At 63.5% G+C, this 18,932-nt stretch overlaps 1 protein-coding gene across 2 annotated transcripts; it reads left to right on the forward strand.

Moving 5' to 3' along the window:
• Positions 1–556: 556 nt before the first annotated feature.
• Positions 557–13,031, forward strand: TMEM9 (transmembrane protein 9). 2 transcript variants are annotated; one of them, XM_014482768.2, is made up of 6 exons: positions 557–843; positions 1,353–1,456; positions 2,459–2,550; positions 6,191–6,299; positions 7,181–7,312; positions 12,237–13,031. In XM_014482768.2, the coding sequence occupies exons 1-6, from the start codon at positions 771–773 to the stop codon at positions 12,381–12,383; spliced, it is 657 nt and encodes a 218-aa protein (XP_014338254.1). In that variant the 5' UTR covers positions 557–770; the 3' UTR covers positions 12,384–13,031. The 2 variants fall into 2 exon arrangements, with proteins under 2 accessions (XP_014338254.1, XP_005909329.1); XM_005909267.3 differs by having other exon boundaries at positions 826–929.
• Positions 13,032–18,932: the final 5,901 nt, after the last annotated feature.

Here is an 18,932-nt window from a genome sequence, read left to right on the forward strand (position 1 = left end):
CTGTCCACAGTGCCTGCAGCAGGCTGGGGCGGACCACCTCAGGCCGCCTGGACCCAGCTGGCCCCATGCAGGCCACATAAGCACCCCCGCCCCTCAACTCCGGAATCCCAATACAGGGCCTGAAAGGGTCTTTGCATCCAAACAAAGCATTTCACAGACAAGGAAGCTGAGGCGGGGAGTGTCTTCCAGGTTCACACCACCACTTAGTGGCAGAGCAGGGCCAAAGCCCAGGCGTCTACACCGGGGGCGGCGTCCCAGACTGGGAGAAGTCCTCTCTTTCCTTTGCTGCTGGACCGAGCTCAACCCTGCCCCTCAGCGGCCCAGAAGTCCACCTCCCACCCTCGCCTCCCGCACACCCTGCCCCCGCCTGCGGGGTCCAGAACCCGCACAGGGCAGGGGACAAGGCTGGGAGCTGCGGGGGCGCACCCTTCACGGGTCCAGCCCCGCCTTGCCGCCCTGGTCCCTCCTCCTATGGGAGAAGGAAGGGGTGGGCCGCCTCTGCAGCAAAGATGCGACTCAAATAACATTTCCGGATTGTCATTGCGGAGACAGCCCTTGAATCTGCTTTTATTGTTGTCGTTGTTTATCAAGTCCTTTGTCTATAAATCGGCAAGACTGGACAGCCCAGGTCCTCTCCAGAACCCCGGCTTTTAAATACTGCAAGGGGGCGACCTCGGCGGTGGAATTCTGCTGCTGCAAGGAGGCCAGTCCCCTCCCTCTGCTCGTTCGCTTGGCCGACGCTCCCTTTTCCTGTTTGGTCAGGTTGAGAAATGCCTCCCTCTCCCTTGCGCGGAGCCTCGGCGCTCCGGCGGAGGCGGGCCTTGTTGCCTTGGAGACAGCCAGGTAGCGTTGAGCGGTCGCCCCGGCAGCCAATAGAAGAGTGGGGGCGGGGCCAGCCGGGTCTTGTGCCGCCGCGGCGGGGCTTGCAGGTTAGCAGGGGCGCGTTGGGGGAGGGGGCGCGGGGGTCCTGGGGTCCCGGATCCGCGGCCGGGTCGTGGGATCGGGGCTCGGAGACTCAGCGCCCCAGGGTCTCCTCCGCCCTGGGGGAGGAGCCGCGGGCGGCGATGGGGGAAGGCGGGGAGACGCGAGGCAGGGGTCGCCCGCCGGCCTCGTCCCGGAGACCCGAGGCCCTCCCTCCCGCCCAGGAGGCCCCGCCGCTGAGCCCGCCCAGTGGGCAGTGGGAGACCGAGGCCCGGGCGAGAGGGAAGCGCCTGAGCGGCCGGGCTTGGCAGGCCTAGGACCCCGGGCCCAGCCCCCGCCCTCTTCCCGTGCCGGAGCAGGCCGGTTTACTCCGGGGCCGAGGGTGCCGTGTGTTCATCCGCCCCTTCCCCGCCTGCGTATTTCTTTTCCAGGTGGGGGATCTTGCCGGCCCCGTGAAGGCCCGAGAAGCATGAAGCTCCTGTGTGTGGTGGCCGTGGTCGGAAGTCTGCTGGTTCCCCCAGCCCAAGCCAACAAGGTGCGGCGCCCATGCACAGCCAATCTTGCCCGCGCCCCGGCGTCTCGGAGGAGGGCGGAGGGGCTACTGCCCCAGCCCGGCCCCTCGGTGCCCTGCGGGCCGTGACGGGGCGGGGGCGTGCTCTCTCGGGCCTAGGCCGCAGGCCCCTGGGGCGGGGTGGTCTGCGAGGCCCACGTCTGGATCTGAAACGCGCAAGGTGGAGTTCCAGCCAGGGTCCTGTGCTTGGGCCAGCCGTCTAGGGGCTCCGTACCTTCCTTTGCTCTTGGACGCCTTTGGGCTGGTACCATTAGCACCGCTGTACGGGGAGCTTCCAGTCGCCTAAGGAGCGGGTGTAACGTAAGCAGCGTGAGGTTTGTGCAGAGGCAGGTTTCTGGGTGGAGAGGCCCCACCTCTGAGCAGGGATTGGAGATCTCTTTCATTCTTAGGGGTAATGGCCCAGAGCTGGGTTTGAGTAGGTCTCTGGAATTTGAGATTGTGAAAATCACTGAGGCTTTTAATCTTGAGTCTGTGGTTTGCTTCCAGTTCCTCTGGGCAATTCCTAACTGGAATGAAAATTCTGTGTTGTTGTCTCTGACCTGTTCCAGAGTGGGAGAACTTCCAGAGGGTTTGCTAGTGTTTCCACGGACACGTCCGCTTCCTGGGGTCCACCCCAGCCTTCCCCTTCCCTGATCCTTACCTAAGACGTTGGAGGGGTGGGGAGAAGAGGCGGGCCACTAAGCCTGCTGGACCCGGTACACACAGGCGTGAGGCCCAGGGCAAGGGCTGCCGCCTTGCTTGCCCCTCCCTGAAGCCGTGAGTACCCTTTGCAGCCCCAGACAGTTTCTTGAGGACCCTGTGGTGTAGCAGCCTTCCTCCGGATGTCACTCCTGCTGAACTTGGGCCTGGGAGAAGGTCAGGAGCGTTCATGCGGTCACTTTATGGAAGAGGGAACTGAAGGTTGAGAGTCTTGCTAGAACTTGAAGCCAGCGGCCCTGCCCATCTGACCCGCGAATTCTCTTACAGAGTTCTGAAGATATCCGTTGTAAATGCATCTGTCCGCCGTACAGGAACATCAGCGGGCACATTTACAACCAGAATGTGTCACAGAAGGACTGGTAAGGCGTTGCCCAGGCTGGCCCTTGAGGTTGTGGGTGCCGACTGGGCCTTGTGGACCCCCAGAGGATAAGCTCGCCACCCCATTTCCATGGAGAGCCTTACAAAAGAATATTTTGTCCCTGGTCACACATTTGATTGGAAATAAGATCCAGATGTCTTTAATTCTAGCTGAGGGGTTCCTGGTCCGAGGAGTGGGTCTTGCTTTGATTTGGTTGTTCACGCCTGCAGAATGGTAACATGTTGGGAGAGAGAGGTTTTAGGGTCACATACGGTGGGAGTTTTCTTGACGCTCTGTTAGCTGTGTTCTTTGGTGCCGGTGTCATAACCGCCTTGTGAGGCAGTGCTCCCACTATAACTGCAGAGACTGACGCTCAGAGAGCATGTCCATTCTGCTCCTGGAGTCTTGAATCCACTTCTGGATGCCTCACTTCAAAAAAGAGGGAAATAAGCATTCATTCAGAGAAAGGAGGCCTGCTTGTTGAAGGGAAGTTTCAACATGCTGTCCTGGGAAGAGTGGTTTAAGGAACTTAGTTGAAAGGAGAGGCCTTGGGGGCACAGGTGTCTGAAAGGGCGGGGGGTGGTGGTGTACTCTGGGGGGCTCCGTGTGCCGCGTCAGGACTGGGCTGGTGAGGCGAGCGCCGGGGGACCAGATTTCAGTGTGCTGTGAGGAGCCTCATCCAGGCTGTGTCAGGAGCTGGGGCGCCTCATCCTGAGGGCTCTGAGCACAGGGGCCTGGGATGGGGTATGCTCACATGGGGGGCGGCCCAGGACCCCCAAGGCGCTTTGAGAGAATGAAGAGTACCAGCACCCCCTCCCTTGAGATTTTTGGGTTCTTCTTGTTGTTCCCAGCTTTACTGAGATAAATCAGACATACAGCGTTGTGTGAGGTTTCGATGGATGGGGACTTGATACACACGTATTGTGGAGTGAGGTTAGATAACACCTCCGTTGCCTCGCAGGGTTACTGTCCGGGGCTGGGGGGTGGTAGATGGTTTAGGATCTACTCTCTTAGCAGCTCTCCTGTGTATATAATACAGTGTTGTTAACTGTAGTCACCACGCTGGACAGTTGATTCCCCCCGCCCCCCCACCGCAAAAGACTGGGATTCAGTGACTGCGGGGGGGTGGGGCACAGCAGCTGTGACACAGCCGTGGCCCAGAGAGCATGTGGGGGTGTGACCATCCCGCCCATCCTGAGTCCTCAGAGTGTGTGATCTTCTGAGAACCATTCTGGTCAGATGCAGACCCTAGGTCCAGCCTGCCCTCCTTCAAACACAGCTCTGCCCCTTGTTCATTGGGAAACTGGTTACTTAATCCCTGGTTTATTCCGTTTCCTCATCTGTGAAGTGGTGGCAGTATTTTGAGTATTGAAGAGTGTGTGTGGGTGTACGCATGCTTGTGCGGTGCGTGTCGAGTATAGCACTTAGAGCAGTCCCTGGCACGTGGTGAGTGCTGTATAAATGTTGGCTGATAGTAATGTATGTTGTGGCAGTTAGAGAAGAATTTCCAGACACAGAGTCTTGTAGAAAGGAGTGTTTGTTAAGAGCAAAGAGCAGAGATGATGTGGGCACTGCCAGTGTGGTGGGCCAGCCTTCTGACAGACCAGGGAGAGTCGATGCTTTCTGTGGGTTGTCATTACTGTTAAGTCACTAAGTCGTGTCCAACTCTGTGACCCCATGGGCGACAGCCCACTAGGCTCTTCTGTGCATGGGATTCTCCGGGCAAGAATACTGGAGTGAGTCGTCATTTTCTTCCCCAGGGAATCTTCCCAACCCAGGGATCAAACCCGAGTATCTTGCATTGTAGGCAGATTCTTCTTTGTCTGAGCCACCAGGGAAGTCCCTTTGTATCTTGTGGTTTTCATTCAAATGACATCAGGAATAAATGGATAGACTGTCCCAGTCTGACTCCAGATAATAAGGCTACACCCCTCAGGCCCTGGGGTGAGAGTAAGGCTTGAAAACGTAAATTCCCCTGGAGGACAGGGTCCTACCTGGACCTCTCGGGCTGCGGTTCATCTTCCTGAGAAGTCAGTGTTAGGGGGCTCCAGTTCCATGAAGGCTGGTGGGTGGAAACATGCTGGGAACATTAGACCCCAGGGTTCTGGGACCCCGTGACCCTGGCCGTGGGCTGTCATGAGGGGAGGCATCGCAGGTTGCCTGGAGTCCCTTCAGGAGGAGTGGGGCCTGGCCCTGGGATCCTCGACCCTGGTGCCAGGGCCAGAGGAGCCCAGCCGTGTCCTCAGGCCTCCCACGGGCCCCTCCGCCGCGGGAGGACGCCTGTGCACTCCCCTGGTTGAGCAGGTGAAGCCTGGGCGTCTGCGCTGTGCAGGTCTGTTCCTGTGTTGCCGGCGCTCTGCCATCTTGTGGGGGTTCCTGTCCCTGCAAGGGGCAGAGACCCCGAAACCTTCACCCTGAGGGTAGGGCAGTCCCGGAGAAGCAAATCACCTGAGAAGCTGGCTAGGGCGAGTCTTGCATATTTCTAAAAAGAGAACCTTTTTTCAAACAAGTCTGTTTTGGAAACACTGTGAAGCAGTCAGGACTGCCCTCCCTCCAGCCTCCGGCAGGAGGGCCCAGGGTGCCCCAGGGAGCATAGTTCAGCCTGCTCTGTCTGTGAGGACTCCGAGCCCCAGAGGAGTTACGCACATCAGCTGCAGGAAAGAGCCTTCAGCCAGCTTGCCCCTCTGTGACCCTCTCCCCTAAGGTGTCGTAACTGTTCCCCCTAAAGGGACATGTCACGGTTTCACCAGTTCTCTGGGGGAGAACACATCCCTTGTGGGGAACCCATAAATCCTACTGACCTGCCAGAGTGACCTCCCAGACCCAGGGAGGAGTCGGACCTCGGGAGGCTGGCCTCTGAGATGAGAGGTCCCAGGGGTGATGACCCAGTGCCGGGAGTGGGCCTGACCCTGTCCGTCTGTCGGCCCCTCCCTCGGTGCTGCGTTGAGTTAGAGTAGGGAGCCACATGCCCAGCGTGAGAACTGGAGTCATCAGGGGTTTACGTAAAATCACACCACATACTGGACTTTTGAGGGGACAGAGGCAGTGGAGGACATGCCATCCCACACTGTTGGTGCCTCTGCCAGAAACCCAGCCCCAGCCTAAGGGGCCCTGGGCAGCTCAGGACAGGCTGATTGATTTCAAGGATTCAGGTCAGAGCTGGAAGGGCCTAGAGGGTCATCTGGCAGTACCCCTGCAGCTCCCCGGAAGGGTCAGGCCAGGACATGGTCAGGGTCAGGCCTGGGGCATGGTCATGGTCGGCAGGGCCCCCGGCTGAGACAGCAGTGGGAGGGGGTAGGGAAGTGGGGTTCAGAGACCTGGAAGGAGGCCAAGTCACTGGTGGGCAGTTTGGTGAATTCATGGGTCAGTTGTGGCTCCTGGTCTGACCTGGCCAGAGGAGGGGCTAGTGGAGGCACTGTCTGCGGCAGGGACAGATCTTGGACCCTCGGGACTGGAGGTGGGGGGCGGTGGAGTTTATGCCAGTGGGACCTTCACCCGGTGAGTCACAGAGGGCAAGGGCCCTGAGGCTGTGGGTTGGGAAAGGGGTCTGCCCACCCCAACCCATCAAAGACCCTGTCCTCCCTGGGGAACCCTCCCTCCCACGCTGCGCCTGGCCCCCCACAGCCCTCTGTCTGTTGCAGCAACTGCCTGCACGTGGTGGAGCCCATGCCAGTGCCCGGCCACGACGTGGAGGCCTACTGCCTGCTGTGCGAGTGCAAGTACGAGGAGCGGAGCACCACCACCATCAAGGTGCCTGGCCTGCCCCGCCCACCGAGCAGCCCCACCCACCAGCACAGGCCCCTGCCCCTCCACAGCTGTGGCCCCGCCCCTGCACAGCTGTGCCCTGACCTCCCAGCTTCTCGCTTCCTTCTGGATCCTCATCCCCATCCCCTTTCGGAGCGGCTCTCCCCTCTGACACCATTGTAGTTGCAGGGGGGACCCGGGAGAGGGGCTGGAGACTCCTCCCCCTACTTTTCCCTTTTCTCCTTCCCTCCTGCCATTTGTTCAGCAGACACTTTCAGGGTTCCCGTTGTGCCCCGGGCACCATGCACCATACTGGGAGAGGAGGTAGCTGCCCTCCGGAGCCCCCAGTCTGGTTAAACTTCCAGAGCAACACCAAAGCTGCAGGCCTGGCAGGACGGGTCCCAGACGCCCCCTTTGATGCCCCTGAACCCTGTTCCGGTGGATCACTGGGTGAACTCAGCAGAGCTGGTGGGAGGCTGGGAGAGGCCTGGTCCCTGGCCCCTGCCTCTGCTCCAGGCAGGCTGTCTCCTCCCACTCCACCCCTACTGTGGTGAGCCAGGCTGTGCTTGCTGGTTTCCAGCATAAGCGTCTCCTGGTCCAGCCAGCCTTGAAGCGTATTTCTGCGTGTGCTGTGAAGCGTCTGGAAATAATAGTGTCAGGAAAGAGCCCTCAAGAATTTGGCAGCACTGCTGAGTCCTCATCGTCTGTCACCTTGGTGCTGCCAGAGGACGGGCGGTTCTCGTGGGGTCCCCTCCATCGAGGGCGTGGTCAGTGAAGGTGGGATGCATCGTCTCTCCACATCCGAGGTCTCCGGGCCCGTCTGCAGGCACCAGTGGAGGCCACACGGCCCGCAGTCCACGGGGCGGCTGGGTCTCTCCTGTGCACAGGTCATCATCGTCATCTACCTGTCGGTGGTGGGCGCCCTCCTGCTCTACATGGCCTTCCTGATGCTGGTGGACCCTCTGATCCGGAAGCCGGACGCCTACACCGAGCGGCTGCACAGCGAGGAGGAGAGTGAGGTACGGGCCCTGCCGGCCCCCTGCCCCCCGCAGCCTCCGGGCCCCGTTCACTCTTCTCCACTCAGCGTTCTCCCTTCTGCAGTGTTTCCTCAGGGAGGGCTGCCCTTTGCCCTCCCAGGCGCAGCGGGGCCGCCCTGAGCTCCACTGACCTGGCGTCAGGCAGCCTCAGCGCACTGGCAGAGGGGCAGTGAGCCCGCCGACACGTGGGCGCTCAGGCCTAGTGTCCGGCTGACAGTGGGCCTGGAGCGGGCGCCTGGAGAGTCAGCAGAGCCCAGGGGGACAGAGGAGGCCTGGCAGCTCTTTGTGGGCGTGAGGGCAGGGCATGCCGGGCGCAGGGCGCTGACGATGCCGGGGGCTCCTGGCCCGTGCCCCTGGGGCACGCCCCTCGGGCCTGCACGGTCACACCTGTGCCCGAGACGGGTGAGGGAGGAGCCCCAGCGCCTGCAGGGGGCGGAGCTCAGGACGCCTCAGGCCCTGGGGTCGGGCTGCCACAGGCTGCCCGCTGCTTCAGGAGACGCTCTTGTTCATGGGGCGGGGGCGGGGCAGGGACTGGGCCATGCATCCCTAGGGAGCTGTACCAGGGCCATCTGGTGGTAGAGGGTCTCACTGAGTCCGGGGAAAGTTGTTTAGCGTGAAAGAAAAGCAAGCCCAGGCTGAAGAAGATGCGTGAGAGCCTTCCTCCGGGTGTTGCACGGAGCTCGGCCTCAGCCTGGTTTACGTAAAACCAGGGCAGAAGGACCAGAGCCGGGAGGTTAGTGCCAGGTCGGAGAGCCTCCTCTTGCAGAGACGGGGTGAGCCGGGGCGGTGGGGCTCTGGTGAGGGGGTGAGTGGTCACTCGGGGCACCAGGCTTAGGCTGCCCCGCCACCGGCCTGGCCCCCTTGAGAGCGTCCCGTGCAGTGTGTGCCCGGAGCAGGGAAGGGCAGGTCCCCACCCAAGAGGTCTGGGGCTGGGACCTCAGGGTGAGGTCCCGGCAGGGTGAGGTCCTGGCTGGGTGGGGCCCTGGCGGGTCCTTGGGCCTCCTGGCCCCTCCAGGGTGCGCGCCCCCGGCCTCCTGCTGACACGTGCTTAGCAAGGTGGAGCCGGGCCGGGAGGTGGCGGAGCTGGCAGTTGGGTGGTCCGTGTCCAGGAGGAAGCCTTGAGCACCTACCTGGTGATTAACGTGCGGTAATAGCAGCTCTGCGGGGGAGGAGCCCGCGGCTGAGCACCGGGCGATTAGGGGGAGGCAGTAATTGCAGTCCTGGCCGGGGAGCGGCTGAGAGATGGGCGATGATTACACACCCCGCTGCCTCCCGGAATGCGTGCCTCAGGGCTGCAGGGCCCCAGGGGCGGGCGGCCCGCGCGGCTCTGTGTGCCCTGTCCCGGTGCCCCGGCCCTCCTGTCCCCTTTCTCTTCCTCCCACTGGGCCCGGGTGCTGCAGGTGCCCGTGTGGGTGCACAGACCTCAGGCTGAGCCCAGTGGGGTTGCTGGATGGATGTTAGGAGATGGGCATGGGGGGGCTGGGTGCCTGGGGGGCTCCTGACAGGCAGGAGGTGGGGACCTCCTTTTCTCTGGGTGTCAGTGGGCGAGGGCTTCCTGGCAGTGGGGCTCCGGGGCGGGGTGCTCGAGTGCTGAGGGCGCTGGGGCTGAGTGAGTGGGTACGGGGGTGTCGCCCGCTGTACATTGCACGTAGGCTCAGGGAGGAGGGCCTGCCAGGCTCAGGCTGTGTGTCCGGGTGACTGGGGTCTGAAGAGCACGCCCCTTGCAAGGATGGGGTCCCCCTGACGCTGGGAGCCAGCCTTCATCCCAAGAGGAAGAAAAGCCCTAGGTCTGAGCAACTCAGTGACCTTGGGGCGAAGGCTACCCGCCCCCACTCTGGGAGTCAGAGGTCAAAGGTGAGATGGGCGGGTCCATCACATCCCAGGATGGGTGCCCCTTGGTTGGGTGCCCCATTCCTGTAGCCGGGAGCTCCTGCCCTGGGGCTCAAGGATGAGCAGGAAGGGGAGGCCTTGCCCACTGCCTGCAGGAGATGAAAGCCTCGCTGCCTTTGAAGGCGCCGGCGAGCCTCGGTGGGCCCGGCGCGGGGCGCTGCCTCCCTGGGATTCCAGCGGCATCGGCAGTAATCCCTGGGCTCAGACGCCCTTTGAAAGGAGGAAGCCATCCTGTTTGCTGGGCAGAGATGGCAAACAGGGCCGCGTCACATGTGCAGTTTGGGCCCCTTTGAAGACAGGAGGGAGGGTTTCTGCACTTCGCAGCGTGGGCCTGAGCTCTGAGGGTCCCCTGAGATCGCAGCCCGCACGGGGGAGGGAGAGGGGCTTGTGGAGGACATGACCATGCTGACAGCTGGGGACCCCGGCCTCTGAGCAGCCCTCTGCTGGGCGGAGGGGAGCCGAGACAGGCAGGGTGCTGGCCTGCTGAGCCCAGCGTTGCCAGGGCAGGGCCAGTGGGCTGTCAGCACCTCACGGCCTGGCCGCTGGGGATGCAGTGCTGGGGTTGTGGTCATGGGTGGAGCCTGCTCTGCACAGGCCGTCCTGGGGTTTAACCCGGTCAGTCCTGCAAGTCTGAGCTCCTGTCCCAGCGTAGCTGCTGCAGTGCCGTGTGGGCGACTCTATTGGCGTCTATGCAGCCTTGAGAAGGAGACCCAACCCACTGTGTTGGGTGGTGGGGCCCCAACACGAAGCAGCACCCTGACTGCTGGAGGGGAGGCCTGGCTGCGGGTGGTCACCCGGCACAGCGAGGCCAGAGACCCGGGGCCAGGGAGGCCAGCCCGAGGGCTTGAGTGCGGGGCTCAGGACGCACGGGTTCAAGTCTGCTGTGACCTTGGGCAGCAGGTACTTGGCCTCCAGAGCCGCGGACGGGTCGGTCTCCGAGCCTGGGGAGGGTGCAGGTGACGCGCCACGGTGCGTCGGGCACCCGGGATGCCCGTCCTGCCGCCCGCTTTCCTCCTGGTCAGTGGGGCTCCCCTCGCGTCCTCAGTGCTCAGATGCCCAGCTCTGGCGTGGTAGCACAAGTCCATCTGTCCTGCTCTGGGCATCTCTAGGACAGGTGTGGTGTCTCTAATTCCCACTATCGGACTGTTAGCAACGGAAGTGCAGAGCTGTTCAGCTGCAGCTCTCCCGCTGAGGAGCTGTTTATCAAGACTTAACGTGAAGGAGAAACCGCGGTCTTGCGGGGATGTGCTGGCTTAATGCCCCGCTCTTGGCTCCCTCTGCCCCCCAAGGACGGGACAGGGGAGCACCTGGCTTGGGGATGGCCTGCCCTGGCTCCCAGAAGGGATGCGGGGATGGGCGGGCGAGCAGGGTGAGGGTCCCTGGGTCCCCGGAGCCGGTGTGGCTCGGTCCCGGGGGGCCCACCACCTCTCATGGTGGCCTTCAGCAGCCCCTCATCTATACGTGCACACAGAGCCTGGTCCTGAGCCCGGAAGGAGGGACCTGAGAGGTGGCTGTCCCCGGCCCCTGCCTGGGGGCTCCCAGAGTGGGCCTCACGCTGACAGTTCCTGCTGTGAATTGAGCACTTGCAATCTGCCAGGGGCTGCTAACCACCATGCTCACTGTCTCTGAGAAGACATCCTGCAGCGCCATCCGCGGTGGGGAGCAGGGTCAGAGGACGGTGGGGCTCGGCGCTGTGCTCCCCGTCAGAGCCCAGGTGCAGAGGCGGGTTTGAGTCCACGGCCGTGCTCCCACCCTGGACTGCCGGGAGCAGGAACACCGAGCTGCGGGCTGCAGCTCCGGCGGCCGGTGTGTAACCGCCGTACCGGATGCCGGTTAGGGTTGTGAGGCTGTGTGTGTGTGTGCGCGCGCGACGCATCCGTGCTGGATCGCCCTGTGCGTGTGATGCCTGCCGACGGTTTAGTCGAGTTGAAGAAGACGGGCTTTATCAAGCTGGAGCTGGGGGAAGTAAGGTCGCTTGTTAGGGACACGCAGCTGCTGAGTGGCTGGGGGTGGAGAGCGTACCCCTCGGGGCCCAGGCCCAGAACCCAGGGGTCCTGAGACGCCGCCCACTCGGCCCTGTGGGCCCGGTCCTCACCCAGCCAGGCCGAGCGCCTTCCTCAGGGTCCAGGACCGTGGGCTCAGGGGGCAGTGCCCGTCTCTGGCTCCCCTGGGGCTGGCCCACCAGCCTCACCCCTCCTGCTGGTGCTCGGCCTGCTATCCCCTCACCCCCACTCTCCACCCCCGCCCCCTGCCTGGCAGCTGTGTGGTGACAGAAGCCGTGCCAGCTCGGGGCATTAGCAGCAGAGTTGCATTTACTGGGCGGCTCTGGGCTTGGAGAGGTGTGCTAATCCCTTAAGAGATGTGTGGCAGGGGATGAGAGGCAGGCAGAGCTGGGGAGGAAATCCCCCGGGCTGTGGGCCTGGCCCTCAGCTCTAATTCCCCCAAAGATCAGCTCGGGTCCTGCAGGAAATGCGCGGGCCCTGGAGCCTCAGAGGCAGAGAGGTGGTAATTAGGGGACCGCGCTGCTTTTGACGACAGCCACAGCGTGAGGGCGGCGGTGGGGGTGGGCTGGGGTGGGCGGAGGGGCTCCGGAGGGCACTCAGGGCGGGCCCCCAACGCCGCCTCTGCCGGACACTCTCCTTCCAGGAGTGGGCTGGGGTCCCGGCCCCGCAGAGCAGTCCCGGGGGTCTCCCTGCTGTCTCTGGCCAGCACGGCCTGGGTGTCCTGCAGCCTGGTCCCAGCCACGGGGCCACGTGCGTGCGTTTCCTCACACGACAAGCTGATTGAGCCTGTGCTGACCAGGCGGGCCTGAGGCTGTCTCTGTGCTCCCCTCGAGGGTCAGGGATGCTTGGGGTGCAGCTGGGCCTGGCCCGAGCCCTGCTTCCCGCAGCCCTCGCGCACCCCGCAGCCGTTGACCCATGCTGGCAGGGCCCTCGGGGAGGCCGGACTCGAGGGCCGCTCTGCCCGCACCCCTTCCGTGTCAGGCGTTTGAAACCCCCTGCTCTCCTTCCCCCAGGACGCGCGCTCTGCAGCAGCCGCCGCCGCCTTTGGGTCCCGGGCGAACACGGTCCTGGAGCGCGTGGAGGGCGCGCAGCAGCGGTGGAAGCTGCAGGTGCAGGAGCAGCGGAAGGCCGTCTTCGACCGACACAAGATGCTCAGCTAGGCGCGGCCCCGGCCGCTCTCCCAGCTGCGTGCCGCCCTCCGCGTCTCCCCCTTTAAAGCCCCGGGCAGCTTTCCTTCTCTCCACCTTTTGAAATGTCATGCTCAGCTGGGCGATCCAGGAAGGGCGCTGCCTCCCCGCTCCGGTGGTCTCAGGGTGGAAGGGAGGGGACCACAGCCAGCCAGGGCCCCCCCACCCCAGCCCACGCACCACCCTCCCGGCTCCAGACCCTGGGGGCTGGGTCGTCGGCAGCTGCCTCCCGACCGGGTCCCCCAGCCCTCGGGACGGCCCTGCCGGGAGGGCTGGGCGCTCAGCCCACAGGTCCTCAGGGTCCCTGGTTGTGTTCCGGCTTCTCCCCCCGTACTCTTCTTGCGTTGACGAGGGTGGGCAGAGTGCAGGGCTGCTCACTCTGCCCGGGCCCCCGCTCCCACCTCAGGAAACCAGGCTGCCCCCCACCAACCCCGTCCCTGCCCCGCAGGCTGCAGTTGCTGAGCCACTGGTGGGACCACAGGACCCTGAGGCCACGCGGCAGCCCCTAGCCCCTGGGCCCCGGTCCTCAGATCGCCACTTGTCCCTGAGTTTCAGCGTCCCTGTGCATGGAGACGCTGTCCTTCGGTTACTCACTATCATTAAATTGTCTTTTTTTTCTCACTTTGGATTTCAAGAGATTCTGAGAGCTCAGTGTTTTACAGGCAGACCCAGGAGGGGCCCGAAGCAGGGGTGGCCGCTCCTCTTAGGCTCTGTCCCCTCAAGGAGCAGGGGTGGGCTGGCCCGGGCACTCTCCCGAGTTTGCGTTTCATTCCTGAGTCTCCTGAGTGAACAGCCTCTGACGTCAGCACCTTACAGATGCCGTTCTCAGTGCTCGCCGAGAAGCCACTGTTCATTGTTCAGTCGCTAAGTCACTGTGACCCCGTGGACTGCAGCGCCCCAGGCTCCTCTGTCCACCACGTGTCCCCAAGTGAAAACCAGCTGGTGCTCGGGAGCGGGGCCTGCAGGGGAGGCTGCACTCCAGGAGAGGCTGCCAGCGCCCCCAGGGCTGAGGCACCACCGCGGGTCTGGGACGTGCCATGAGGGGCGTGTCCGGCAGAAACAGGATCTGGAGGCCCATGGGATCTGTTTGAATTCCCCCGTGGGGTCTGCCTGGGTCGGTGTGTTGAGTCTGGTGTGGAGCCCTGAGCTGGGGTCTTGGTGAGGTGGGCGTTCCCGTTGGCAGCGATTTGCCCAAGTTCAGAGCCAAGTGCAGGTACCGGGGGGTGGGGGTGGGGTGACGTGTCGATGAGGCTGGCACTGGAAGCCAGTGAGGGATGTTCAGAGGGGCGGGTTTGACCAGGATCCTGGGCCAGCAGGAGGCTCATGGTGGGTGAGCGGGAGGCACGCGCCCGCAGGTGGCCGGCGGAAGGCCTTGTCCTCAGTTGGCCTGGCACACGCTTGGCGCCGGCCAGGTCATGTGCTGCTTTGCGGGCCTCAGTGAGCCTGAGAATTCTTCGACGACGGGGACACTCTCCGCAGGCTGGCAGACGGATGGGTCAGCTTATCAAGAATAACCTGTCCAGAAACTGGCGTCTCAGATTCCCAGATACCCTGTAACCCACCGTGGGGGGGCCTGGGTCCCCTGTGTCCCTGAGTCTCAGTGGAGTCCTGCAAGTGCTCTGACCTGCCTTTGATGGTCTTAAAGGTTTGGTCTGTGGCAGGCAGCTGCTGTTGACTGTCAGGAAGCCCGATACGTGAAAAAATACATAAATGTTTAGGAGTGCCTCTTCACTTCCCCTGGGGATTCGGCCAGCAGCCCAGCCCCTCCACGAACTTGGACTAAACACGCAAACTGCTGTCAGACGCCCTCCCTGATGTGCCTTGGTGGCCTGTGCGTGACCCCAGAGCAGGGTCCCCGCAGCCAGCTTGCAGACGCCAGATGGAACTCTTCAGTTCGTCTGAGATGAGTTCTGGGGTTGTGTGCAGAAATCCTGTTTGTGTCCCATCAGACCGGCAGTTGTTGCCACTTGGGACAGACAGACGGGTTGGGTTTGGCCCTGGGGACCGAGCCTCGTGTGTGTGTGTGTGTGTGTGTGTGTGTGTGTGTGTGTGCGCGCATGCGCTCAGTCGCTCAGTCGTGTCCGACTCTTTGTGACCCCATGGACTGTAGTCAGCCAGGCCCCTCTGTCCATGAGATTCTCCAAGCCAGAATACTGGAGTGAGTTGCCATGCCCTTATCCAGGGGATCTTCCCGACCTAGGGACCAAACCCAGGTCTCCTGCATTGCAGGTGGATTCTTAACCTTCTGAGCCACCAGGGAAGCCCTTGAACACTGGAGAGGGTGGCCTGTCCCTTCTAAGGCAGATTCTTAGCCAGTACTACTAGTCAGTCATCCCATACAGGAGGGGGCGGGGGGAGGGGGTGGGCCCAGCCCGCTCCGGGGCCCCTACCTCCGCTCCTCACCCAGGTCAGCCCCAGCACCTTGGTTCTCTTGCTTCCTTGTGTCCATTCTTACCCTGAAGCCCCCACTGTGGGTGTTCAGCCTGGCCTGTGGCCCCGGGCAGCACAGTGCTTCTCACAGGACTGAGCAGGGCCCTCGGGTTCACGGTCCGCACCGTGTCTCCCAGCCCTCCAGGATGCTCTTAGCCCTTGGCGTTAATCCTGGGCCACCTTCCTGCTTCTTGCCCCCTCTCCCGCCCGGCAAGTCCTCCCCGACTGCTACCCCCACCTGCAAAGTCTCCTTCCTGCTTCTTGACTCCTTTGCTTTGATCCTGAAAGTGGCATGTCCCTCCTGTTCAAAGCCAGCCCAGCTGTCCCCTCTCCCTGGGACTTCCATCACCTCCACACTAGTCCTGCTTCCCGTCCCTTCCAGACTATCAACACGCACACGTCTCCTGCCTGAAAGACCCATCCGCGGGCTCCATGCTCACCTCTGACTGCAGGGGGTCCCCTCCCCATCCCCACTCACTCGCAACCCGAGCCCTCCGCAGGCCGGTGCGCTGGTGACCATCCCTGCGGGACCCTGGGCACGTCCCTGGCTCAGCGCTCCGGCCCCCTACTACTCTGTGAGGGGTCTTTCTTGCCAATACTGCAGTTTTCCGGGTGGTCCTGCTCAGGCTGCTCAGCTCCATCTACAGTTTAACGTCTGAGTTCTCTCCCTGACACTGTTCTCACCTGTGCTTTTGTGGTCTGAATTCTAGAATGCCCATCTCTAGCCCAGACTAGACCCCCAGGTCCAGACCATCTGCCTGGCTTTCAGCTGGACCCTCCCTTCGGGGAGCACAGAGACTGTCAAAGTCGGCACGTCCGGAAAGTAAACTCATCCTCTCCCAGAAACAGGAGGCTCTTCAGTCCCTTCATCTGGGCGGGTGGCGCTCCCACTGGCTGAGATGCTAAGGCCGGAAACCCGCTACACTTCGCAGCCCGTGGGATCCCAGTTCCCCGATAGGCCTTCAGGGAGCCTTCCTGGGGCCTGAATTCTTCACTGAGGCCCTTGTCTGCCTGCCTCTCTGGCCTTTAACCCCAGGTGGATTGGTGGGAGTTGCTGGTGGGGCCCCCGAGACCCTGGGAGGGGTGTTGATGGCCCCCAGACATGGGCTCATGGTGGGGGTGCCGCTGTAGGTGCCCAGATGGCCCTGTGCCCCAGCAGGCGGTGCTGGTAGGAGCTGGCTCCTTCCCCAGGCTCCTGAGGGCCACTGCCCTGTCTGGGGAGCTGGAGAGCGTGCAGAGAGGGATGCCGGGATCTGGCTTCTCTGCCCATCCCTGAGGGCCTTTTCTCCGGTGCCAGGCAACTCCCGAGGGCCAGAGAGCTGGCAGGGTGGGTGGGCGGAGCCGGCCTGGAAGCAGGATGGACCTGGCTTCCTGACCCCGCTCAGCCCTTCCAGTCCCTCACGTCTGAGCCTGTCTCCTCCATAGTATCCCGCAGCCTGCAGCCTCATCAGATGAGGGGCAAGGATGAAAACCCCCAGAAGGCCAGGCCCTCCATCTAGAAACGTGGGCAGGGCGTTAGAAGTGGGTGCAGGCCCCAGCTCTGCCTCTCTCTACATGGCTGTGTAAGGAATACTGTGTGTGTAAAACACCTGGAACCACCCTGCACTCATGGCGTCCCTAAGACAGCATGCCCCCCCACCCAGCCAGGCACGGCCTGTGCCTGCCAGAGGGCCGTCTTCGCCAAGAGATCGGGGCCTAGGGCTCCAGACACCCTGGCCCGTTGCTGGCCCACCTGTGGGAGCTCTGAACTTCCCGGGGGCGGGGACGCTGCAGCCCTCCCCTGGGTGTGGAGCGAGTGGCTGCAGGCGGGCTGACCCGAGGGACTCCTGCATCCGGGCGGCACCGTGGGTGAGGCTCCCCCAGGCGTCAGGACCCTGGCCCGGCCCGCCGCCCCTTGTGTGTGACCGGCGCAGATGCACCCTCCAGACAGACGGGAGGACCCGGAGCCAGCCCCTGGTTCCCCGAGTGTCGCCGCTCGTGCAAGGCAACTCCAGGTCATGCCTGGGAGTCTAACGGTTATATGGTCATGTTAATAAATTAGGTCAAAACGTCGTCGGCACAAACTGCATGACTTTGTGAATGTCAATGTGAAGGGTGTGTGAACGGGGGCAGGTGGGCACGTGTAAGGGGAGTACCAGGGGCTCAGAAATTCTGGAAGGAGCAACGTGCAGCCCCGCCGGCTCGGGACCCCCGCACCAGTTGGCTTCCGGGCCGTCGTCGGCTCTGACACCTCTCGACTGCCGTCTCCCCGTTGGCCTAGTGGGTGACAGAGTACCGGGAGGACGTCTCGTCCAGCTCTGTTGGCTGGACACGGCAGCGGGGCTCAGACCAGTCTCCGCACGGACCCTGACGCGGAAAGCCCGGGCTTCCCCAGTGGGGAGAGGGTTTGTCGTGTAGCAGCCAGGCCTGGTGGCACTGGGCCAGACTGCCTGGGTCTGGGCCCAGCGATGACCCTCCCAGCTGCGTGGCCTGGGAAGATCTGTGTCTGTTTCCTCAGCTGGAAGGATGGGAAGAGGAACTCGTGTCACGGGTGGGTGTGTAAGTGCCTGGTGGGTGTGATTTGTGTATACATCAAATGTGAGATGTGTCTCCCCACTGCGGCTTCAGGGGTGCTGCAAGCCTGTCCGCAAGGAAGCAGCTTGGGGCTCAGCCTGGGGTGAGTGGCAAGGAGGGGCTGGAACACGGGGCTCCCCCCAGGGCAGTGGGCTCCATGTCAGGGCTGGGCTCTCAGACCCAAAGCCACAGTAGCCTGGCCTAGGCCACGTCTGTCCACTCTGGGTGCCAGCTTCCTCCACTGACCACCGAGGAGGACAGCCTGGGCGGCCTCCAAGAACCCCGCCAGCTTGGTGCCCGGGAGTCCTGGCAGGGTGCTAGGTGGTCCCCAGTCCTGGAGCTGCATCCCTGGAGGGGCTACTGTCCTAGCTCCCGGTCAGCCCCGGGGATGCCCAGTGACCACCGACCCAAACTGGTCTCGCTGCAGTCCCCCTGGAGACAGGGCTGTCTTCCCCTAAGCACGAGGACTTCCCCGAGGAGGCCCTGCGTCCTCCCGGGTCCCCAGCCAGGCGCTCCCTGAGCCCCAGTCCATGGCCTCCTGCTGCACAGGTGCCTGGTTGAGAGGCTCTCCAGCCACGGGCCGGCTGCGTTGTCCCTCCCTCAGCCCTGGGCGGGCAGCCCTGGAGGACAGCGTCCCCACAGCCCTAGGCTCGGGCTGGGGCCGTGTGTGTGTCCCTGGGACGCAGGAGCCAATCATTGGAGGCGGGGCGGCCCCCTCTCCCCCAACCCGGGGCCCATCCCAGATCAGAGGCGCCCCCAGCCCGCCCCCCGCCCTCCCCTTCTGGGTGTGTCGCCGTTTGAAGCTTAGTCGAGTAGAGTGTACCTGGCTCCCGAGCCGGGCTGGGAGCCAGCCAGAGGCGGCCGAGGACGCAGCAGGGGCCGGCAGGCCCTTCCGGAGAACCAGTCCCCGTCCCGCAGCGGAGCCACTGAGCGGGGAGCAGCCCAGAAGGAACGGCCTCCTGGCACCCGGCCGGGCACGCTCAGCCACCTGCGGGGGGGGCAGGCGCCCACGCCGAGGGCAACAGACGGGCCAGCCGTGCAGCCGGGGGCATCACTGCCAGTGGGGTCCGTCCGTGGACTCACCCTGCGGGCCACTGCCTGCCGCCCGCCAGTCCCCCGAGACTGACGTGTGGGCCTTCTGGGTGGAGATCATCCCGGGAGACATCCTGGAAAGGAGCTGCAGGTGAGGGGTGAGGGCCGGGGGAGGCTGGGCCCAGGGCTGCAGACGGCGGTGCGGCAGGCTGGCGGGGTCTCATCACAGCCCTGTCTCTTAGGGGCTGAGGGACCACAGGCCGCCGGCTGGGCTGGCCTCCCCCATCACCTGTTAAATGGTACCTGCCTCGTCGCACTGTGGTGAGGGTCAGACGAGCCAAGAGGCCACGCGTGTCCAGCACAGAACAAGGGCGAGAACAGCCCTCCTGTCGCGCTCCCTGTCCTGGCCTTCGTGCAAGCGCAGGCTTGCTTAAGCTCACGCGAGCTCTCCGAGCCTCGGTTTCCCCATCTGCAAAATGGGGATGAAAAGTCACCTCCAGGGGGTTG

The sequence above is a fragment of the Bos mutus genome, chromosome 16 (assembly GCF_027580195.1).
Source record: "Bos mutus isolate GX-2022 chromosome 16, NWIPB_WYAK_1.1, whole genome shotgun sequence".
NCBI lineage: Eukaryota > Metazoa > Chordata > Mammalia > Artiodactyla > Bovidae > Bos > Bos mutus.

What these genes read in the sequence shown, in the direction of transcription:
- TMEM9 (XM_014482768.2), top strand. Translation starts at nt 771, where the DNA reads ATGCCTCCCTCTCCCTTGCGCGGAGCCTCGGCGCTCCGGCGGAGGCGG. An exon ending in AATGTGTCACAGAAGGACTG is followed by an intron (nt 2,551 to 6,190) that starts GTAAGGCGTTGC and finishes TGTCTGTTGCAG; the next exon opens with CAACTGCCTGCACGTGGTGG. An exon ending in ACAGCGAGGAGGAGAGTGAG is followed by an intron (nt 7,313 to 12,236) that starts GTACGGGCCCTG and finishes TCCTTCCCCCAG; the next exon opens with GACGCGCGCTCTGCAGCAGC.